The 25,299-nt window shown below is 42.0% G+C and overlaps 1 protein-coding gene across 2 annotated transcripts in view; it reads right to left on the bottom strand.

Moving 5' to 3' along the window:
• The window catches only part of MRRF (mitochondrial ribosome recycling factor), a 46,170-nt gene that overhangs the window by 14,963 nt on the left and 5,908 nt on the right, over positions 1-25,299 (bottom strand). For both annotated transcript variants that reach the window (XM_080671376.1, XM_080671375.1), the window contains exons 3-5: positions 24,113-24,268; positions 19,767-19,885; positions 13,617-13,708 (exon numbers count right to left, since the gene is read on the bottom strand). In XM_080671376.1, coding sequence (XP_080527502.1) covers positions 13,617-13,708; positions 19,767-19,885; positions 24,113-24,268 — 367 coding nt within the window. The remainder of the gene's footprint in view (positions 1-13,616; positions 13,709-19,766; positions 19,886-24,112; positions 24,269-25,299) is intronic.

The following is a 25,299-nucleotide window of genomic DNA, read 5'->3' on the forward strand; positions in this document are numbered from 1 at the left end:
ACGTATACACTATAAGGTTGGGGGAGAATAAACAATCAGAAGATGTAAGCTGCTTTTGTTGCAATTGTTTATGTTTTGGCAACCACTAAGGCATCTTCAAATAATGAAGAGTTTACTCATGAAAGTTTTTATCAACAGAGAAAGGGCAGGGCAAATAATTTATGCTTCAGTAAGATGACTTTTTGAGATCTGACTAGTAATTTAACATCTCATGCACATTTTAAAATACAAATGCTCCCAGCATATAGCCCTGAAATTTTCTTTCTTCAGTATTCATTCATTCAGTTTGCAGTATCATTCTATAGCTATTTACTGGCACCTATCATGTGCCAGCCACTGTGTCAGACTCTAAGGATATAGCATCAAACACATTTGTGTTTAGCCTTAGCCAGTTTGGCTCAGTGGCTAGAGCGTGGACTGAAGGGTCCCAGGTTCTATTCCGGTAAAGGGCACATACCTAGCTTGCAGGCTCCATCCCGGTCCTGGTCGGGGCGCATGTGGGAGGCAACCAACTGATGTGTCTCTCTCACATCGATGTTTTCTCTCTCTGTCTCTCCCCGTCCCTTCCACTCTCTCTAAAAATCAATGGAAAAATATCCTCAGGTGAGGATTAACAGCAACAACAAAAATAACTGAGTTTACAGTCTGGCAAGGAACACAATCATTAAACAAACACATGCACAGTTCATCGATATGTTGTAGTCTTAATAAGTACAATAAAGACAAAAAGACTTCAATGAAAATAATTAGCAGGGAAAGGCAGTCTGACCAAGATCTCCTTGTGAACTCCAGGAACTATGTGTGGTGGTAACTAAGCTAAGTGATATTTAAGTAGAGTAAGCATGGCGGGGCTAAGGAAGACCATTTCCACCAGACGGAAGGGCCTCCGTAAAGCAGAGGCACTTTTCCCAAAAAGAAGGAGGATACTCTCGAGACACTAAGAAACGGCAGTGTGGCTGCAGTACAGCAAGCAGAGAGGAGAAAGATGGCCCAAGGGAGGAGGCTGGAGAGGCTGGCAAGGGCAGGACGACATACACAGGACCAGCAATGTCATAATGAGTCTTAGCAGAACCCTGGATGCACAATGTGGTACAGACATACATAGGAATAGTATTCAGCCTTAAAAAGGAAGTTCCGGTTCATGCTACAACATGGATGAATCTTGAAAACTTTATTCTAAGTGAAAGAAGCCAGACACACAAGGACACATATTGTATGATTCCACTTATATAAGGTACCTAGAATGGTACCATTCATGGAGACAGAAAGTAAAATAGCAATTGCCAGGGATCTGGGGGATCAGGCAATGGGGAGTTGTTGTTTAATGGGTACAGTTTCAGTTTTGCAGGATGAAAAGAGCTCTGGAGACTGGTTGCACGACCATGTGAATGTATTTCATTCCACTGAACAGTACATTTAAAAGTGACTAAAATGGCCCTGGCTGGTTTTGCTCAGTGGATAGAGCGTCAGCCTGAGGACTGAAGGGTCCCAGGTTCGGTTCCAGCCAAGGGCACAGACCTGGGTTGCGGGCTTAATCCCCAGTAGGAGGCATGCAGGAGGCAGCCAATCAATGATTCTCTCTCATCACTGATGTTTCTATCTCTCTCTCTCCCTCTCCCTTCCTCTCTGAAATCAATAAAAATACATTTTTTAAAAAATGACTGAAATGGCAAATTTTTTATGTATATCTTACCACAATAAAAAAAAGTGGGCAGGAGGGAAGAATCTTAGCAGACTGTTCCTAAGAACAAAACAGAATACCAGAGCTATTGGAGGAAACGTGATGAGGTTTGTATTTTGTGTGGACGGCCATGTACAAACCAGATCTAAGCATGTGGCTAACGCCTGCAGAGAAGCCTCCAGGCAGGCAGCGGGGGCCTGGCTGGGTTGGGTGATGGAGGCAGAAGGCTTTTCCGCTCGCTCGGGTCAGAGAGCCTCCTAGCATACGGCAGGGGTTTGGCTGAGCTGGCAAGGTCACACTTTGTACAAACTCCTCCAGCAGGTCTTCCAGTAACATCCTGGATGGGGGCCTTCCTGCAAAATTCCTTGAGCGTGTTCCCACAAACAATGAGCTGAGGGCATGCCCGCTGGTAACTCACACAGCACAGAGGCACACTGACTGAAAGATGCTTCCTCTGGTTTCAAGGAGAACGGGGCACCCGTACAAAGCCATTCGCCAGGTGTGTATCAGAGGAAGCTGTGCTCAGCTCGGGCAATGACAATAAAAACCTGTTAGAATATGACAGCACTTGACTTCAAAGGATCTTTGGTCAGTTAGAGGAGAGTTTAAAGGGTAGAAAGGACATGCGCTAAAGCCAGGAAGACCTGGAGTCCCAGCTCTGTCACTTGTTAGCTTCAGAACTGTAAGCATGCTTCCAACTTTTCCGGACTCACTTTCCTCACATGCAAAATGGGAGTAAGAATGTTTCTAAGAGTGTGGAAGCAAGATTACAAGAAATGACGGTGTGTATGTGCTATAGAAAATTAATGGTGGCTGCATTCTTATTTTAATGCAGAATCTCTAGGACTTGGGGATAGAGGATGTGAGTGATGAGGGAGAGAATGATCAACGGGTTTAGTCACTTGGAGCTTGGGCTACTGAGTGGGTGGTGAGCAGAGAGAAAAGAATGGGAACCAAGGAGGCAGCAGGCAGCTGGGCAGTGGAGACTCAAGTTCTGCTCCAGCAGCTGAGGGTGACAGGCAGAGGGAGAAGGAAGCATCAAACACATCTCTGATAGCTTGTGGAGAGAAACCCTGTCACCTCCTCCCTGGGTTTCAGGGAGACACCACTCCCACCCCACCCCCACCAGGAGCATCAGCCTGCAATCAGCAGACACATGCCTTGCTTTACTGCTTGTCAGTGGGCACTGGCCTGAAGGAAATGTTTTTGTTTGTGTAGCCCAGCCAGACTTCCTATGTTTCTAGGTATACAATTCCCCTCTCCTCGCACCCACCCCTCTTTGACTCACAGGCCTGTCTTACATGCCCTAATGTCTCAGAAAGACAGTAAGCATCCTTTTTGCCCAAAGGCAATCATGCATGTACTCTGAAAGGACTCCTCCCACAGCAGAAACTTCAGTTCTCTCTGGGGACACACTGGCCACCTGCTTTCAAAGGACTGTCCTGTGACTGAGGCCTGGCTAAGCCAGACATACCATCCTGAAACACAGTCCCTTGTGAGGGAAAGAGAAAGGAGGTTGAGCTCCGAACTCTCAGCTGAGTGACCTTGACTAAGTCACTCATCTTCTTCCTTATCACCCCAGAATGATGGAAATCCAAGTCCAGGAATAAGTGAAAGCAACTCTTGTCTCAGCTCAAAAGTACAGGAAAAAGAACACGGGTTTGGGGACCACAGCAGACTTGATTTCCAATCTCAGCTCTGCCACTTACAGAATAAATTAGTAACTATGGACAATTAACTTTTCCTCTCTGAACCTCAAAGAAGGCTGTCCAGAAAAGCTTTCAGGAGAACTGTCTCTGAAGCCAGACTGCCGGGGTTCGAGGCCCAGATCTATCATTTCTTAGCTGTATGGCCCTGGGTAAGTAATTTTACCTCTTTGCCTTGGTTTTACCATCTGTCAAATGTGTACAATACCATTAACTTAGTGGGATTGTTATAAATATTATGTTACTAAATGAGCATGTGATGATGTGCTCAGTAAACATTACATGTTTTTATTTCCTCCAATTGTCAAATGGGGGGATAGTAAATGCTACTTTTCTTCCACAGTTAGTGTAGGAGCAAATGAGAAAGGGAATGGTTGCAGAACTCTGCATCTGTAGGTACTGACTATTCTACAGCTGTTAATCGTATCAGTAATAAAAATACTAGTGATGTGTCCTACTGAGAGAGAGAGGACAGCATGGTGGCTATGAGCCCAGGCTCTGAGAAAGACGACCTATTCTTCCACTTATTAACCGTGTGACACTGGGCACAAAGAACTCCATTCCCCTGTGGCTCAGTTTCTTCACCTGTAATAGGGGTAATGACACACCTACCTCAATAGCACCTGGAACAGCAGTGGGCACGTAGTGAGTGCTCACATTCATTGACTCCATCAACATTGGTTGCATACTTTCTCTGTGCCAGGACCTGCTCCAGGGGCGAGGGCGACAGCTTATATATATGAGCAACAGCTTCTGCTTATATGTATACGAACAAGGTGACAAAAGTTCCTCCTATTCACATTTTAGTGAAGGAGGCAGAGAGAGAGAAAATAAATATACAAAGTGACACATAAGTGCTGTGAAGAAAAGAAAGCAAGACAGGGAGATAAGGAGGAATCTTATCATCACAGTAAGGGTCCACTTATATCTGCCTGGACACCTGACCCCAATGTCATCAGCTCCCCTTCAATAATTAACACTCACAGAGCTCTTTCCACGCGCCAGCCTCTGAGCTAAAGCGCTCTGCATGCATTAGCTCAGCGAGTCTTCATAGCACCTCCATGACATCAGTGGTATCATCACCTGGACTTTACAGGTTAGAAGAAGGAGGCTCAGATAGATCAAGTAACCTGCCCAAGGCCACACACAATCCCGGGAGATCTGGGAGTTGAGCCCAGTGCAGTCTGACTCTCGAATTCCAGACTTCCTTTGTTGGTGCCAGACCAGTCTAAGCACGAATCTTACTAGTGGTAGTAACAAGAATAGCAGTGCTCTAACATTAAGTTCTGTTTAGATATATAGGTTGTTACTACTCTTCCAGCTCTCCTACAAGTCCAAGTGCAGTGGGAGAAAGAGAATCTATATAAACGGCAATGGACTAGTGACCTGACCCATAGCTGCCAATTGCCAGGTTCTGCAAACAGGTGCAGGACACAAAGGGTGGAGAACAGAGGAGGGGTGGATGTGGATGAGCCTGTCTTTTGGGGTGTAGCTTCTGCATAGGTGTTGGTTGCAACTTTCTCCTCAATCTATGCTCTACTCTCGATTTCTGATGGAACGTTCTTGTGTGTTTAAACCAGAACATCTGTGCTGGGAGGGAGCCCCCAATTTACACACTTGGGACCTGAAATAATAAGAGGTGCTTCTAAAAAGCCACAGACCAGGTGGGAAGCAACACTGAAGAGGAGAAGGCAGGCATCCTAAAGCCTGGAAGGCACTGGAACACACTGAGCAGAATGAATAGCCCTGAGAAAGCAGGGGTGGCAAGCAGGCAGTGGAAATGAATGGGCTGGAAAGGCAGCTGCAGTTGCTCACATGCAGTTTGTGGCTGCCCAGCCCAAATTAAATTATTAGGCATTCTTCTCTGATTTCTCTTTTCCCGTCAAGATGGCTAAAGGTCTGTGTGTCAGGGGGGTGTTGCAAGAAAAGGGAATATTTCCTGGACTGTGCACATTATACACAAGACCCTAGCACAAGATCCACTAGGCGATACGGCAGCTAGACAAGGAGGCCACAGAGCCGGAAGGAGGTAGGTTCCTGGTCAATATCCCAAGGAGCAATGTGATAATGTGGCAAGAATGGGGGCTTCAGAAACAGACAGATTTGATTTGAATAATCACTCCTCCAGTTACTAATCTGTGACCTTGAGCAATTACTTAAACTAATCCCCAGTTTCCTCATCTGTATTATACCCACCTCAAAGGGAATTTCTCTGCAACACAAACAATGAAAGTACCATGAAAAGGTGTACACTAGACGTGTAATGCAAAAAAGCAGATTGTGGTACTGAGATATTTAATCCTATTTATGTAAATTATATGTTGTATATGCGTTTTTTGTTTTGTTTTGTTTTAATCTGGAAGGATATATACTAAACTTACCAATAGTTACTTCTGGGAAAAATACTTGGGGAAGAGTAAAAAGTTTTATTTTTCGGAAGAGGGAAACCAAGATGGCGGCATAGGTAAACACCTAAACTGCTGCCTCACACAACAATATCAAAACTACAACTAAAAGACAAAACGGACACCATCCAGAACCACAGGAAAGCTGGCTGAGTGGAAATTCTACAACTAGAAGAAAAGAGGAAAGCACATTGAGACTCAGAGGAGCTGCAAAAGGCTGAGGTATGGAGACTCGCACGCGGAGAGGACGGGCGGCTGTGTGGACGGGCGGCTGTGTGCACGGGTGGCTGAGTGCACAGGCGGCTAAGTGCGCGGTTGGCTTTCTAAAGCAGGAGGGAGAAGGAAGCTCCCGACTACACTGAACTCCAGTCTCGGGCGAGATGCTGAGAAACCAGACTCATTCGGGGGGAATCTGGACTGTCAGGAAAAGGGAAAGCACATTGAGACTCGGGAGCTGCAGAAGGCAGAGGTCCAGAGGCACGCCTGCCTAGAGAGGACTGACTGCTGAGTGCACAGGAGGCTGAGTGCGCGGCTGGCTTTCTAAAGCGGGATGGAAACGGAAACTCCTGACTGTGCTGAACTCCAGTTCTGGGCAAGTTTCTGGGAACCCCGACTCATTCGGGGAGAAAATGGACTGTCTGGCAGCAGGCGAAACTCGAGGGTGGCTTTCTCTCAGAGGTGCTTGCAGGGATTACTGAGGGACACAGACCCAGGGGCCTCATAGGGCAGGGCTGACGGGAAACCAAGGCTATCTGCTCCGCCCTGAAACTCTGCCCCATCCAATTTGAGCAAAGAGGCTTTTGCAATTTTGCAAGTCTTGTCTCATAAGAGTGTCTCCAGCACAGAAGTTCTCCCAGCGTAGATACAGCTGATCCTCACAGCCAATTGGCCTGGAGGTCAATTCCTCCCAGTGATACCAACAACAATCAAGACCTAACTACAACAAGGCTGAGCACACAGTCCACAAAGGGATGTAGCAAGAGTGTCCACCTCAGGTAACTGGGGAGGCTGAACCACTGGGCCCTAGAGGACACCTACCACACAAAGCTACTCTACCAACTCAGGGAAGCAGCGAAAATGCGGAGACAAAGAAACAGATCACAAATGAAAGAAATGGAGGAAAACAAACGACTGGATATAGAGTTCAAAACCACAGTTATAAGGTTTTTCAAGGATTTCCTAGAAAAGGCCAGTAAGTTTAGCAAGACCCTTGAGGATATGAAAAAGGACCAACTAGAAATTAAACATACACTGACTGAAATAAAAAATATTATACAGAGACCTAACAGCAGACTGGAGGACCGCAAGAATCAAGTCAAAGAGTTTAAATACAAAGAAGCAAAAAACACTCAGCCGGAAAAGCAAAAAGAAAAAAGAATCCAAAAATTTGAAGATAGTGTAAGGAGCCTCTGGGACAACCTCAAGCGTACCCACATCCAAATTATGGGGGTGCCAGAAGAAGAGAGAGAGCAAGATACTGAAAGCCTATTTGAAGAAATAATGACCAAAAACTTCCCCCACCTGGTGAAAGAAATAGACTTACAAGTTCAGGAAGCGCACAGAACCCCAAACAAAAGGAATCCAAAGAGGACCACACCAAGACACATCATAATTAAAATGCCACGAGCAAAAGACAAAGAGAGAATATTAAAAGCAGCAAGAGAAAAACAGTTAATTACCTACAAGGGAGCACCCATACGATTGTCAGCTGATTTCTCAACAGAAACTATGCAGGCCAGACGGGAGTGGCAAGAAATATTCAAAGTGATGAAAAGCAAGAACCTACAACCAAGATTACTCTACCCAGCAAAGCTATCATTCAGAATTGAAGGTCAGATAAAGAGCTTCACAGACAAGAAAAAGCTAAAGGAGTTCATCACCACCAAACCAGTATTATATGAAATGCTGAAAGGTATTCTTTAAGAAGAGGAAGAAGAAGAAAAAGGTAAAGATAAAAATTATGAACAACAAATACATGTCTATCAACAAGTGAATCTAAAAATCAAGTGAATAAAAAATCTAATGAACAGAATAAACTGATGAATATAATAGAATCAGGGGCTTAGAAAGGGAGTGGACTGACAATTCTCAGGGGGAAAGGGGTGTGGGAGGTGTGGGAAGAGACTGGACAAAAATCGTACACCTATGGATGAGGACAGTGGGGGGGGGGAGATAAGGGCAGAGGGTGGGATGGGAACCGGGTGGAGGGGAGCTATGGGGGAAAAAAAGAGAAACAATTGTAATAATCTGAACAATAAAGATTTATTAAATTTAAAAAAAAGTTTTATTTTTCTGTAGGATTTGAATTTTTGCAGGTCTCTGATCAGTCAAATGGGCATAAGAACAGTCTCCTGACATCATAGTGCTGTGAGAATTTGGGGAGAAACTATAAAGCTCGCAGCACAGCACCTCCAAGCACTACAACTTTAGTGTAGCTGGTTAATAAATAGCACCCAAAATTTGATTACATAGATTTCAGTGAATCTTGATTAAAGGGGATGTTCAAATAACCTATCCAGTTGACTGACTTCTCTAAATGAAAGAACACTAGCCAGGGAAGAAAACAAAAGCTATACACATTGTCAGTGGGTACCGACAGAACCCGAGCTTGAGGCTCGCTGGTGTTTGGCTGAGAGCCAGGAGAAAAACCTGCGCACAGCCACACAGAGCTGCATCCCCAGGGCTGTGAAGAGGACTGAGTGACAAGGACCACTTTGGGCCCCAAGTCTGACCTCTTGTTGATTTAGGATTATCTTCCACATACTTCCCCAAAGGATCAGAGGCAGATTACAGTGAGAGTCACATACTCAGTCAACTAATTTTAAATGAGAAGATAAGAACTGAAGGAGTGTAATGAGGGTGAAGCACTAACTGAGATCTGCTGCAACTAAAAATAAAACTTAGCTCTGGGCATCCAGAATTAAGGCAAAAAAGCAAACTTGCAGGCTGTCATTAGGCAGAGGAAGAATCATGATCAATCAGGAAAGGCAAATTTTCCTAGAACTAAACTCAACATGTTATAATCAGAAACTGATCCTAGGAAATTATGCTTCTGATTCCCTTCCACCTCCCGAACTCCTGACATCAGCTTTGGTGTGTTAGTTTCCTCCGTATAGCTTTGCCAACTTCCAGCTCTGTGACCCAGAGTCAATGCCTCACCTCTCTGAATCTTAAGTTTCCTCTTTCTTAACAGGGAATGATGATCCTACTTATATATGAAAGGGAATGAAAGAACATTTGCTACCATTATCTGGGTGCTTGCTACACATTAAAATCATTATCTCAAAAAACAACACATCATCTCACTGAAATCTCCCAATAACCATATAAGACAAGACCTATAAGTATTTTACAGATGAATTCTCTGAGATTCAGAGAGGTGGAGACAGTTGCCATTATCACACTGTTAAAAAGACAAGCCAGAACTCAATTTCATGCTTCTGTGATACCAACACAAATTTAACTGTACTTTTCCACTTTTCCTGTATATGTGAAGCACAGTTCCTAACACATAGTAGGTACTCAACATATTAGTTCCCTTCCTCACTCCTTCCTTTCCTCCTAAAGTGTGTGTATATACAGGATAGGGGGAAAAGTAGGTTTACAGTTTTTCCTATGGAAAATAATACAATAATAAATAAATAATAATATAAAAATAAACTTTGTTTCGTGTACTCACAACTGTACACCTACTTTTGCTCCACCCTATGTGTATATATCTAAAATTCAAAGTATACTAAAATAATAATAAAATTATATTTATATAGCTCCTTTCCTCTAAGGAGATCTACTACTTAATCTATTTTCTCTACTAATCCTACCAAATCTCTACCTATCATTATTACTTTACTTATTTTACAAATAAGGCACTCGAAAGCAGCAAGCTGCTGGGGTGACATGCCCAGAATCAAATGGAAGTCACTGCCAAAACCAAATATAAACCTTGGTCCTTTTTTCATCTAAATCAACCTTTATCCTCTCATATGACGCAGCCTCCATAATAAAGAACAGATCATTCATTTTTTATCTGGAAAACTACCAAGCGTACAATTCAGTAAGGGGCCTCATGACCTTACCACCTTGTCAAAGGGAAGAAAGTATATAAAAAATGAGGTTTGTAGGAGCAGACGGTTTTGGTCCGTCAACTTTCTCTTGGATTACGCCCATTAGTTAACATAAAATAATGTAAAATATAATGTAACAGAGCCCCATGTCTTTGGAAATTCAAGTTAAACTCACTGATCCTTCAAACTAATATACACTGCACCAAGAGTGATCGTTAAGTCCTGTTAAGTCCTGTGGGGCTGCAGAGGTGCGCATTATGTGAACTAGATCTTTGAAAGGAAAACATGATACACAATCAGGCCACTCGAAGGGGAACTGAAGCCAGCAATGAGCATTCGGCAGCATATGTTCATAGCCTGGCAGAATTTTGGAGCTCCGAGAGGGATCTGGCAGACCACTGAGAGCAGCCCCTTCATCTAGTGTAGGAGCAAACCGAGGCTCAGGAAGGTTAAGTGACTCTTCCAAGATTTCACAGACAGGAAAGCAAGAACTAAAAAATAAACCTGCTGACTACTATCCATTCCACTTGCAAATCTCGCTTCTAATGTCCATGAGTACACTTAGCACATCTATTCTGAGAATACAGGAGAAAGAGCCGGCACGCTGATAACAGAAAAACTTGGGGTTCAAATCCTGACTGCCACTTACTGACCATGAGATCTTGGGCAAGTCCCTTTCCCTTAATTTAAGTGTTTTCATCTATAAACGGTGGGTAATAGTACACTCCACAAGTAAGCTGCAGGTAATATAAACAAAGGGCCTAGCATAGTCTGTGAGCTCCATGAAGGCAAACATTAGGTCTACCCGTTCCCAGCATTCAACACCAAGCCTGGCACATGACACATTAGCAGACAATTGGCTGAGCAAATCAATGAACTAACCAAGCAAATAGGTCCTGGACTTGAACCCAGGTCTACCTGATACTTAAACACTAAGCTATATCGCTTCCAATTCATTTGATTTCAAGGCAGAGTGTTAATTCTTACAGAGTACCGAGAACACAATGAAATAAGATTGCCATTTTCTGGTCATAATGCAGGAAAAAGTTCAGTGGAGAAAGTTCCTGGACTCTCAGTTTGGGGATTAATTCTTGTTGCTAACCTGGGTGCATCTTGAGGCTTTGGAACTAACTAAACCCGTTTTAGGTTCCAGCTACATCGTGAACTTGGAGATGTTACTTTACCTCTCTGACCTTAACTTTCCATACCTGGGGAAAAAAACCTACCTGGAGGGGATGGTATGACAATGAGGCAGCATGTGTAAAAGAATACAGGGTAATACGTGGCACAGAAAGACACTCAACTAGTGTTACACTCCTTTCCCCTTCTAGTTATTGGAAAGCTTCATTCATTTCACTTCGGTCTCCACTCAAATGCCACTTCCTTCCTGCACCTCCCGATCCACAATAAAACCCCCAACTCCCTCTAATCCCTTATCCTGCTTGCTTTTCTTCACAGTCCTTACCATCACTTGATATTACAGTATGTATTTCTTTGTTTTCTGTTTACTATGCCTACTCACCTATAAGGACAGGGGCTTTTTGTTGTTTGTTTTCTTTACTGCTTTATCTCGACAACTAGGAAAGTACCTGGCATGTAGTTAGTGCTTAATAAATATCTGCTGAATGATGGAATGAATTAATTTAATGCACTCTGTAGGAATAGGGACTTAAAGATAATTAAGAAATTATGCCCTGGTCAGTGTGTTCAATGGTTAGAGGGCCAGCCTGTGCACTGGATGGTTGTAGGTTCTATTTCTGAAAAAGGGCACACATCTGAGTTGCAGGTCCAATCCTGCCCCCCAACGCCTTTGGGGTGCTTATGAGAGGCAACCAATAGATGTGTCTCTGTCACATTGATGTTTCTCTCTCTCTCTCTCCCGCCCCTTCCTTCCACTCTTTCTAGGATTAATGGAAAATATATCTTCACTCCTCAGGTGAGGACTGAAAAAAAAAAGGCTAATTAAGAAATGAGATTACGGAGGAGAAACTAATTCTGCCTGCTACGGAATCTGAGCAGGCGGAAGATCCATCTCTCACCTGGACTACAGCAGCTGCCTCCCCACTGTTCTTGTGTCTACTCTGTTCCCCTACATTCCATTTGTTGATCAACAGCCACAGAGATCCCCACAAGTCAACATCAGATCGATCAGGTCACTCCCCTGTTTAAATCTCTCCAATGTGTTCCCATTACAATTAGAATAAAGCCCAAACTCCTACTGTGGCCTGATCATCAGCCTCTACTCACTAGTCCGACTCCCTTTCCTAACACTATCTCCTCCCTCCCTGAGTTCCGCGCACACTGGCTTTTTCTTTCTTAAACATGTCAAGATCTTATCATTTTTTCTTTTTTAATTTAAAAATAAACATACAGTAGCCTCGCCCCCTTCCCCCCCCCCTCCCTGCCTTTTACCTGCAGGGGATATATTCCAAAACCCCCAGTGGATGCCTGTGCATCGTACTGAACCTTATACATACTATGTTTTTTCATAAACTTACATACTGATGATAGAATTTAATTTATAAATCAGGCACTGTAAGGGATTAACAACATTAACTAATATAAAATAGAACTATTATACTATAATAAAAGTTATGTAAATGTGGTTTCTCAAAATATTTTAGCTTACTGTACTCACCCTTCTTTACAGTTTCATGGATAAATGATTTGTGCTTACTACCGTAGATCTTAGCAACCTCAGCATCCGATTTTTTTCTTTATTAAGTTGAGAACTTTCACCTTTTCAGTTAAAGGAGAATGTTACAGCTTCTCTTTGGCATGTCCAAATTGCCAGCATCACTACTCCTGCACTTTGGGGCCATTATTAAGTGAAATAAAGATGACTTGAACACAAGACTTCAATACCACAAGTGGTCGATCTGATAACCCAGACAGCCACTAAGTAACTAATGGGGGGTTAGCATACACAGCGTTGATACGCTGGGCAAAGGAATGATTCATATCCAAGGTGGGATGGAGCAGGACGGCTTACGATTTCATCACACTACTCAGAATGGCACACAATTTAAAACTTATGAATTCTTTATTTCTGGTATTGTCCATGTAATATTTTTGGGCTACAGCTAACCATAGGTAAAAACTGCTGAAAGTAAAACCACAGATAAGGGGGACTGCTGTATATTTTTTTCATTTAATAATCTAAGTTCTGTATGTTTATATATTTAACAATATCCTATTCTTATGCCTAAAATTCTTCAACAAGCAAGGACTAAGGTAAAAATAATTCTTCAAGGAACATGCATTCGAGAGTACAAGGATTGAGGTCTTTTTCTGCCGTGGGCTTCTGTGCTGGCAGTTCCCACTCCCCGAGGCTGACTCTTCCTCGTCATTCAGCTCTCAGCAAATGGTATTTCCTTAAAGAGGCCTCCCAGGCTAAAATTGTCCCTGCCACCATCACCCTCAGCAAGTCACTCCCTACTTGGTCTCACTACCTTTTCTTTCCTCATAGCATCTCATTATCTGGAATGCCTTTATCTGCCTCTGTGTCCCATCTTCCCCACTGGAGTGTAAAGTACATGAGGTCAAGGACTTTATCAGGTTGACTGCTGCATCTCCAGCAATCGTACACAGTAGGTACTCAATAAATGTTTCTGAATCAGTAAAACTGGACCTTAAAAGACGTTGGAATTTTCCAGGAGGAGAAGTACAGGTAAAGTATGCTATCAGCCTAACAGTATCATGGGTGTTGGCTTCCCCAAGGAAACCAACATCAAAATATGTAAATTTCAGCCAAACTTACTTGGGAATGGGTACCCGAATTAGCGTCCCTTCCACTTCTGGGTTCAGATTCATTCCACTTTCTCTTATAGCCTTGATAGCTGCAGCTGTACACTGAAAACCAGATCAAAAGGTAAACAGAATTAGTAAATAATTATTACCAGATGCAAGCCCTCTGTCGATAACTGGCAACCCATCTTGGCAGAACATGGAAACATTTAGTTCTGTTACCAGTAAGATCAGGAAGTTACATTGGTGTAGAGTGCTTTGATCAAGCAGAATAGCAAACTATGTCCACTCCTGGTACCAGTGTACTGCGGGAGGAAAAAAAGCAAAGAGAAGGAAAAAATAAAAAGAAAACAGCTCTGCTTCTTTGAAAAGACTGCAATGGTTTGAGGCAAGACAGATCAAAACCACAATAAATCCTCAAGGGAGGGGGGCTGGTCTGTACAAAGATTGGTGTAAAGACAGATGAAAGATTTTATACATTAAAAATTCCAGTTGACATTTTACACTCAAAATATACCCGTGCCGACTTGGAATGAGTAAATAAATTTAACTCATTCGTATCTACACACACAGCGACCTCACTCATGCTTTGGAATGAGCAATGGCTCCCTGTGGGTGTGTGCTCCAGGAAAGAGAGAATGGTGTACTGGCTGCAAGCATGGGCTTTGGAGTCAGAAAGAGTTCAAATCCCAGCTCTGCTTACCATGTTACCCTGGGCAACAAGCCTGACCTCTCTGGGCCTCCATTCTGTAACCTGAGACCACGTGGTACGTACACCTGAGAGAGGACTGAATGAGGTAGCATGAGCAATGCATCTTGCTCTGTATCTGGCCCACAGTAACACCAAGAGGAGTTACTACATACATTTAGCATTTAAAGGTAGGAATGCACAAGACCCCCAAACAAGGCTGAGTGGAAGTCATCACTTAGCTGATGCACTGCTGTCCTGCCTGTCACCCTCCCTGTCATCCTCCAGGGTCTCCTCTGACAGTCCTGCTAATGGGCCAGGTGGCGTACTGGTACTCTGATTTCCCAAAGCGTCTCACCTCACCTCAAGCAACAATATAACCACAACTGGCATGCAATCCTAAAAGGTAAAAGACAGCAGTGTGGAAGGGAGATACTTTCATTGGCATGACAGTGTGAAATTCATGAAAATGAGATCTCTGACATTTTCCAAAGAATTTTAGGTTTGACCAGAGCCAATCCACATCACTTGGATTCACAGGACCAATTCTCAACCTGGAGTTCCTTCCTCGACTTCCAGTTCAAAAGAATGGGGTTTGTGTCACACCTACTTGATATTTTCAGGGTTTGCTTTGGTTTTTGAGGGAGTGTCTGAAAAACTTACCTATTTCATTTTTAAATGGCTTAAATTCTACAGAGACATGAGGGGTAACCATAAGGTCAAAAGATAAACCAGAACTTTCACATCCGATGAATCATTTCCTTGGGAGGCTGTACATAGAATCTAATAGTGTGGCTACTGCTTAAAACAGTAAATTCTCTTTTTTTTTTTTAAATATATTTTTATTGAAATATCAATAAAGGAAGGGAAAGACCAAAACATCAATGATGAGAGAGAATCACTGATTTGGCTGCTTCCTGCACGCCCCCAATAGGATCGAGCCTGCCACCAGGCATGTGCCCTGACCAGGAATTGAACTGTGGCCTTCTGGTTCATAGGTCGATTCTCATCCACTGAGCCATGCCGACCGAGCTAAAACAGTAAATTCTTAAAATGGTACCTGTGACCACAGACTATTGGAGCTGGAAGGGATCTGTGACAGCCAAGTACAGTCCCTTCCTCTTGTACATAGGACCTGTTGGATAAAGTCACAGCCCTAAGCACATATGGTCTTCCAGAGAGCCGAGAGCTGTACAGTGAGGACCTTACCCATCACACTTCCGCTTACTGGCAGAGTTAAGAGGAGACAGGAGGCTCCTCAACTCTCAGTCCAGTAATGCCATTCTGTCCATATTTTCTTCCAGATCCCCTAGCTCAAGTGTTTAGTAGCACAGGGGATTTGATTTTTTTAAAATAGCCCAAAATAATTTGGAATTAGGTCTGGAGTTTTAAAGGTATCTAGCTCTTTTAAGGGTATCTTATCTCTAGCCCTTAAAAGAGCTAGAGATACCCTTAAAGGTAAATAAATGAACTAGATAAAGAAATAAAATATCCCTCTGCAAGAGAACAGCCATTTTCTTAATAAAATGAAACAGATTTTCTACAGTTAACAATAAAGAGAGAATCTTCACTTTGAAGAGGTAGCCTGATCTCAAGTCTCCCAATCCTCCTTTTCTGATGCTTCTCACTGAATGACTGACAACTCACTGTGGTAACATCCTACCACCAGCCCCTCCCTTTCACAGTAGGACTCCAGTGTTTCCACAGAACCTTCCCCTGTGGGCACCAGAGCACCTACAGCTGATACCCAGCTGGCGGGTCACTATGTCTCAATATCTACATCTTCCCAGTACAAGGCTCAGTGCCAGGCACATGGCAAGTGTTCAGTAAAAGCTTGTTGCATGCGTATATTAATAAACTGACTCAGATCTATGAGACAAACTCATCTCCTTACTTTTTCTTCTTATATATAACCCCTCCAAATCCTTATTTTGTACTTTACTTATTCTGTGTCCTTTCATATGCAGAAAAATGCAAATCAGGTTTCATTTTGAAAAGAAACCTACTAGAAGAGGTAGTTCTAAAACATTCTAAATATGTATATTTTGGTTTGATGTGGTAGGATGCAGAAACTCAGGGAATTACAGTCATTTTCCCAACATGACTTCTGAACTACTCAGGGCTCTGATGAAAAGGCATATATTTCTATCGCATTTCCATCTTGTATCTTAGCCTTTGTCCCCTCACTGAAGGGATGCTCACCAGTACCCCAAGGCAAATAGACAGTTCTCAAATGGCAACACTGACCCAATGATTGTGGCTGCTTGGAGAACTCTGTAGAGAAAGATCACAGATCCCATCTGGGGCCAGGCAGGAAGGAGTGCTGTCATCAATTAGCAAGACTGCTATTGCCATTCTTAAGTTCATCTATGCTAAAGGACAAGAGATGATAGAACTTTTTTAGACAGGTCAACAAGTCCTTAACCCTTTGGGTTCAAGTCAACTTTGTTAGTGCCTTTTCAGGGACTGGCCTTCCATTTCCTTTATATCCCAAAGAGTACCTAGATTAATGTAAGGTCTATGAAAGCAGGAACCTTGTCTGTTTTTATCATCAGGGGATTAATTCCAGCACCTCAACTAAAACTTAATAACTTACAGGAACTCAAAAAGTATTTGTTGAATTAATGAATGAATGGTTAAAAAAGCACAGGCTTTAGTGAAAAACAGATCTATGTTCAAATCTTGTTTCTGTCGCAACAGTGTGAACCTCAGGGAGATATTGTACTTCTCTGAGCCTCAGTTTTCTTATCTATAAAATGGAACAAATAATGCTTAATTTTAGAGAGTACCTAGAAACAAAACATGATCACATAAAAACAAAACATGAGAAAGTAGTGCCCGGCAACACAGTAGACACTCAGTATACATTTGCTTTCTTCCTACCACAAGGGAAATAATAGAACCTACAGATTTTTTTTTTTTTTTCATTTGCTTTCTTCAAATCATGCTGTGGCTTTTTACTCCCTTCTTTTCTTTCCCATCATTAACTCTAGCTGCAGGCAAGTTTATGGAAAGCAGCAACTACGTGTATCATTTATCAAGCAGGACACATGTTAAACAAATGCAACACAGTTTTCTGTCTTCAATGCATTTGAAAGGATTATGCATGTAAATCTGCATCGTGTCACTACAGCATGACACAGAAAAGCGAAGGTTTGGAAAGAAAGCCAACCGCATGTGAAACAGAAAGGAATTACATAAACACAGAGAGGATTAGCTCAGCATTTTGAAGCTATGAACCTGGGTACTCAATGGACAGCTTCTAAAGTGAAGGAAGGAAATGTTTAGTTAAGACTATTTGTTTAATATATACACCAGATGAGATAAAGGAATTCAAAAGACAATGTAACTCACACTTCCTCATTCTGTCCTTGTAAAGAACCTCTCCACTGAGATGCTTGTAAAAGTTTTTTGTGGGCTTTTTTTCTCCTATAAAACCCACAGAATTTCAACTTGGAAGGCAGAGATGCTTTGGTTGAAAAATGAAGATATACTCCAACTTGCTAAGAAAAAAATTATGCTGTTAATACCTCCTCCTACCTCATAAGATGCGCTGGTAGCCAATCACGCTTCTTCTGTGAATGCCATTTGCCATTTAATAACAGAAGTGGCTGGCTCTGAAAAGCAATCTGCCTGATGAGGTCTTCAAGCTGTGTAATTAGGAGGCTATTCCATAAATTGGCCTGCAGTGCCAATGGGATTAGGTGAACCAGGCAGAGAGGCCTCAGCAGTTCAGAGGGGGCCACGAAGGGAAAGAGTTTACTGTTCCCTTTTAGTTCATTTCTCAGCTCCTCAGTAACACCAGGAATGAGAGCCTCCCTTCCATCAACTGAATAACAAGTATTCATCCATTTGTGGAAAATTTACTGAGTGCTTCCATGTATGTGCCAGGCACCGTTTTAGGTGCTCAACACAATGAATAAGTTAGATATGATTCCTGCATTCCAAGCTTACAATCTAGTGAAAATGAGATGGAAAATAAAGATATAAAGATATAATTATTAATAATGATAAGTGCAATAAAGAAAAAGAACCCTGCTCTATAAGAGAGCTTAGTGTGGAGAAGGGGTTTAGATTGGGTAGATTAGGGAAGGCTTCCCTGAGAAAGTGACATTTAAGCTGTGACCCAACCAATGTCACCCCAATATATAAAAATAAGTGGATACATATATAAGTATAATAACAATATTGATAGATAGATAGATAGATAGATAGAAATAGAGATAGAGATATAGCAATTAGCCAGGCAACGATGTTCCAAGCAAAGGGCAGAGCCCTTGTAAAGCCTTGAGGATACAAAGGGTGTGGTGTGTTTGAGGAACTGAAAGACCAATGTAGCTAGAGCGGTGTGTAAAAATGACAGTGGCACAAGACTGAAGACACAGAAAGGGGCACATCATACAAAGCATTCTAAGCCACAGTAATCTTTTTCTTTACTACTACTTGAAGCCATTAATAAATGTAAAGCATGGGAACAACATAATCCAATGTATATTTTAAAAGTTCGCTCTGGTTACAGTATGGAGAAGGGAACGGGGGAGTAAGGAATTCAAAAAACACATGATCTGAACGTGTCCACAGCAAGGGCTTTTTTCTTACTCATATCTCTAACCCAGTCTGTTCTAGCATGTTCACCTTTGGTCTATGTCTTTGGGACAGACACACTGAAACAGACCATTGAACAGGAAGGGACTTCAGATTCCTTCACCTCACATTAACAACAAATGAGGAAATGGAAGCCCAGAGAGTGGAGCAAGGTCAAACAGCCAGCTAGCAACGGAGATGGGACCGGGTTCCAGGTCCTCCAGGACTTCAAATCCAGGTCCATTCCCACTGGACCACTAAAAAGAAGCCCCTTCTCTACCTCAACTAGACTTAATATCACAGCCCCAAGGTGGCAACAATAATGCAGCCCACCTTCCAGGCTGGGAAGCACTGTGCTCTGTGCAATATTCTGCAACACTAATGCAGAGGTCACTAGTGGCTCGTTAATGTGTTTTTTTCTCACAATCTTAAAGGAAAAAAAGTGAATTAGTTATCAATATTTAACAAGAATCTTATATAAAATTTGGATTATTGGCTTCTTCTGGAAATAAAAACCACAGTACCTGGTAATGCTGATCGCCAGGCCTACATTTCTGAGCAAAGGCTGCTCGCTTCACACAGGGCACAGGCTCCCCAGTTTACCACAGTCCCCACCACGTTGGCCAAGCGCCAATCCCTACATGGCCACTATGGTTTTTCTTAGATGGGGCCTGTGGCAGTAGTCAGATTACTTGCCTGGCTTCTACAGGGTTTAGCAGAAAAGGGATTTAGAAACAGGAAAGAGCTTTTCCTTCTCCCTAAGTTTCCTCCATTATGCCTTCTCTCTTGTTTCATCCCAAGCTGGAGGGAATACTTCCTGCTGCCTTGACCCAGCCTCCTCCATTCCAAAAGACAGCATGAATAAGGACCCTGTGAGCAAGGCCACCTTACCTCTGGGAAGCTGGCCATATTCACCAAGATCAGCTGTGGCGACTTCATGGAGATCTGGCCAATCTGGTTTAAAGCAAGCTTCCCATCAGCAGTTACCACAGTGATATGATCAAGGGATCCTAAAAAAAAAAAAAAAAGATATATATATATATGGTCTTAGAATTCAGAAGGAGCTTAGAAGCCCCACACCTAAGTCCCTATCTACTTCAGATTCAACTAATATTTTGGGTCCCTTATCAATTTGGCGAGACCATTCCAGGGGCTTTTCACAGGAACAACAGTGTCCCGTGATGGAAAGAGCTTCAACATATTGAGAAAACAAGGTTGGAATTCCTATCAGCAACCAGGGTGGCCAACCATCCTGGTGTGCCTGTGCCTAACAGGTTTCCTGTGACACGGGACTTTCAGAACTAAAACTGGAAAGAGTTGGTCACCTCTCCAGCAACTTTGTCATTTACTAACCATGAAACCTCAGGCAAGTTACTTACCTTCTCTATACCCTGGTGTTAGTAACTCAGTAAACAATAACTACCTTACAGGATTAAAGTGAGGTTTATAGCTAAATATAAACAATCAAGTGTGTAAGCACCAAAAAATGAGCACACAGAAAGGATATCTCTTATTAACCCTTAGTTCTTATAACTATTCTATAGCACTTTATTACGATCTCCACTTTACACAGAGAAAAATGAGACTTGGGAGCTAACAAAAAACACTCAAGAGCCAAGCTTCTGAAGGCTTGGGGTGGAGTGGGGTGGGGCTGGGTGGAAGGGAAGAGGGGAGAAAATAGGGGACGTCTGTAATAATGTCAACACAACAACAAAAAAAACCTTAAAAAAAAAAAAAAAAAAAGCCAAGCCTCAAACTCAGGAATGCTAAATTCTGATTCCGGTCAAGGTTCTTCCCCTTTTACCAGTGGAACTCAAATTTGGCTGTGCATCAGAATCGCCAGGGGGATTTTTCATTTAGATTCCTGGGCCCCACTTCAGAGATCCCAATTCTATAAGGGATTGGGAGCCTGTGATTTAGGGGGAGCCTATAATTTTTTTAAGATCACCACATGACTCTGACATGCAGCCATGTTTGAAACCCTTTCCTTATACCACCCACCTTGATTTTGGTACTTAGATCCTCTTTAGAAAAACAAACAAACACACACCAACTATTAACACTTAACTGTTACCCTGGATCTAATCTTCTTCCACATCTGAATTCTAGAAAACCCTGGGCAAAATTTTCAGAAACCCAATAAGCAAGCAAATAAAGCCATAGTTACAGATAGAAAAAGGGCATTATTTAAAAATCCCTAGTTTCCCATTCAAATGAGAACTAGAGGGGTGAAAAAAGACGTAAGAATCACTCATGAAGACACAAAGAGAAAGGGGGTGGGGGGAAGGGGTCTTTTAAACAAATGGGGAATTGTTAGAATAATGTAGTACCGCACTATGGCCCAAAGATCTAAGTAGAAGCACTCAACCAGAATCAATACAATCACAAAGAGAAGGTGGTTGATACCATTGGCTTTAATCCAGAAAAGCTCAAGAGGTATAATAGCAAAAGTTTCCTTGATTCTGAAGACTAATGTCCTGGGTTCAAATACTAACTCTGCCACCTCATGATTGTGAGACCCTGGGAAGACCCTTCAACCTTTTCTGTGTCTGTGTCCTGATCTCTAAATGGGGCATAAAAATTGTACTTAGCTCAGAGGGTTGCTTGAGGATTAAATGAAAGAGTTTACAGAAAGCACTTATAACTGTGTCCTGGCATATGTAAATGCCCAATAAATGATTATTATTATTATTACTTCTTGACTTCCCTATATTTTACCTAAACTAATCTATTTATAATTTCTCTAATACAGTCTGTTCTTTCTTGCCTCAAACCCTTAGCATATATTTTTCCTTGTCTGTTCAGATAACTCCTAATCATTCTTTAACACTCAGTTATAATAGCTTCTTTTAAAAATATATTTTTTTAAATTTATTTCAGAGAGGAAGGGAGAGGGAGAGAGAGAGAGAGAGAGAGAAACATCAATGATTAGAGAGAATCATTAATTGGCTGCCTCCTGCATGTCTCCCACTGGAGACTGAGCCCACAACCCAGGCATGTGCCCTGACCAGGAATCGAACTGTGATCTCTAATAGTTTCTAATCTCAGAAGTCTTATCTGACCTCCTAAACTGTATTACAATCCCCCTTGTGAGTTCGCAAACATCATATTTGCTGAACACTTCCTATGAGCAAGAAATTGTGCTAAAAGTGTCTATAATTGATTTGTTTTTATTATCACAATAACCCTGAGATAGTTCCACCATTTTACAGATGAGGAAATGGAGGCACAGAGAATAACTTGCTCAAGGTCACAAGAGCTCTTAATAATGGAGCTTGAATTCAAACCCAGGACTGACCAACTCCTAGCTAAGGTCTTCACTCTGCTTTACTATAATTTTACACATTTTGGATTAAGTCTGTTCCTTTGAATTAGGGCTCTGGGAAGGTGGGGAGAATGTCTTTTCTCTATCTACAGCACCTATTAATCAGCACAAAACAAGTGCTCAGTAATGCTTTGATGAATAAATGAGTGTATATAAGCATGGATGAATGAGAGAGAGCAAGAATGGACAAACGACTAAACCCATATTTTAGACAACTATTAAAAACAATCAACTACCTTGAAGATAGAAACTGTTGGTAGACAGAAGAAGGTGTAAGAAGAAAAGTGCCTGCTGGTTCAGATAGTAATGAAAGATAATATAGAAGAATCTAGCCAAAAAAAAAAAGACTGGCTACGTTCAGCCTGTTTCATCCAGTCTCTTCAATGGCCCCAAGTTCTACGTAGAACATTACACAAACATAACCCTAAAGAGAAAGAAGCGAAGAGGAAATACCAACGGGGGCCTTTTGAAAATGGATCTTAATTCAGCCTTCCTGGTTTGCCTAAGATCCTCTGCCACAGAAGTCCCAACATGGGCTTTCCCAGTATGCAACGTGGTGTTCCCATTCCCTAAATCCATATCGACTTAATGTATCAAATCCTTTTCCCTCAATCTGTCCCCAGCGAGAATCTCCCTTAGCCTCATTCCTGCTCCTCATTTTCTTAGAGGTTAACTTTTAACAAATTACACTCCCAGCCTCTTTCCAGGCCATCATCTTTTTAAGTTCAACACGAGTGGAGCATGCTGGCTAATTTTAAGTATCACATTTCTCCCTGAGCTCCTCTCAAACTACTCTCTGGTTTCGGCTGCAGAATGTTAACAGGCCAGAAAGCACAGGGGAAACAAAGCACTTTATCAGTTTCATACCTAAAATAATAAGCAAGTTTAAAATAAACAGTTGGGAGAGATTGAATGGCACGCTCTACTGTCAGCAAAAGCAGAATGCCCCAGTCTAAAGGTTGACAAATGATGGAATGGTCTTCTGGTTTCACACTGGATCTTGTCGCTGAACTCAGGATGTTTCTGCTGGTGTTTATAAATGGAGCTGTGTATTTTTCACTTGGTTTTATTAAGAACAAGCTCATAAAATATTTTCTGGTTTCCTTATGAACTATCCAAACCAAGATGTGAGTGGGAACCGCCCAAGCTCCCACAGATATCTTCAGAGGGGGTCCCAGGCTTGACTCTAGGATGATGACAATTTCCAAAAGGCCAATTTAACAGCAATTGGATTTTTCCTGCCTGCCTGCCTGCCTGTACCATTAGCTGACAACTCACTTCTTCCATCACATCTGCAAACAGTTCGCCTAGACAGTTCTGACATTTCCCACTTAGAAAAGCCACTTTCAGGAAGTTATTAACCCAAACGTAATCTTCCTGGTCAAACACGGGGGTACAGAAATGCCTCAGGTGGGCAGGTTTGCCGCCAGTTGGTTCCCAGTAAGGGATAAGAATGGTCAAATAGGACAAATTGGGAAAAGTCAGGCAAAGATGTCAGCTACTATGAGACTAAATACCTAGAAGCATATATAGTTGTTTATTATTATCATAATAAAACTCCCAATTTTTAAAAAGTTCTATGAGAGCAAAGAGCATGCCTGTTTTATTCACCACTGTGTACCAATACAATGCCTGCTTCATAGTAGACCAGTATTTGCTGAATGGATAAATAAATGTTAACTATGTGCCAGTCACTGTGTCAGAACCATTACATATGTTACCTCACTTATTTTAATATGCACTCCAAAGCTATAAGGTAGGAATTAGACAAGGAAACGGAGGACCAGAAAAGTACAGTAACTGCCCATGGTCGCCAATTAGTAAGTGTCAAAGCTGGAACAAAAACGCAGCTCTGCCAAAGCCATGATCTTTCCCCCACGCCCTTCTCCAAAATACTGGTTCAGTCACTAACCTGGTGAGGTCCTTATATTGACAGTCTTATTGAAATTATCCTTGAGTGCTTCCATCACAGACTTCATTTCTTCTTCCACCTCTTCCAAGTTGATTATATCCTCCACCAAGGCAGTGTTAAGATTCACTCTGGTTTGGGACTGTCCTTTTCCTTTGGCTAAAAGGTCAACATTCAATGATTAAAAGAACAGCAGACAATAAACAGAGACAATAAACAATCAGTGAGGAAGTGCCTACTATGTGCAGGGCAAAATTCCAAGTGCTAGAAAATTACAGAACATTATCACTGCCCTATTAAAAAATGTCTACATTTACTGAGTGTCTACTAGAGACACAGCATAGTGCTAAAAGCACTTTCTCAGATACTAGTGAAGGCACAGACTTTATACAGAGATACCCCAGGTGAAAATCCTGGCTATAATGCAAACTAACCTTATGACCTTGGGCATGTTACTCTACTTTTGTGAGCATCAGGTTCCTTATTTGTAAAACAGAGATAATATCTATATTGGTAGGTTGCTACATGGATATAAATTAAGTAACTCAATTACCTAAAAGAGCACTATCCACATGGCAGACACTCCATAAGTAAATTAATTCCTTGTTTTTCAGGAAAATAAACAGATGAGAAAGGTAAAATGGCCGGAACCGGTTTGGCTCAGTGGAGAGAGCGTCGGCCTGCGGACTGAAGGGTCCCGGGTTCAATTCCGGTCAAGGGCATGTACCTTGGTTGCGGGCACATCCCCAGTGGGGGGTGTGCAGGAGGCAGCTGATCGATGTATCTCTCTCATCGATGTTTCTAGCTATCTATCCTCTCCCTTTCCTCTCTGTAAAAAATCAATAAAATATATTTAAAAAAAAAAAAAAAGAAAGGTAAAATGACTTGCCTAATATTATAAGGTCATGAAAGAGTAAAACCAAGATTTGGTCCCAGATCTTCCTAATTTTAAACCCATGAACTTTTCACTAAGCTGCTTCCATAAAGTCTAATTGGAGATACAGGAATATATTAATTAATTATAAAATAAATACTAAGACAAGGATATGCAAAGTATCTGATGGCTGGTACAGACAAACAGAACAACAATAGTTCAGAAACATTTACCACCACCAATGGCAGTGCAATGGCTTATATTTTAGAAAACTGACAGCATTGGAAGCTAAATAAAGTTCTGTTTTATGTCCAAG

Source organism: Plecotus auritus (assembly GCF_963455305.1).
Source record: "Plecotus auritus genome assembly, chromosome: 5".
NCBI classification, from domain to species: domain Eukaryota; kingdom Metazoa; phylum Chordata; class Mammalia; order Chiroptera; family Vespertilionidae; genus Plecotus; species Plecotus auritus.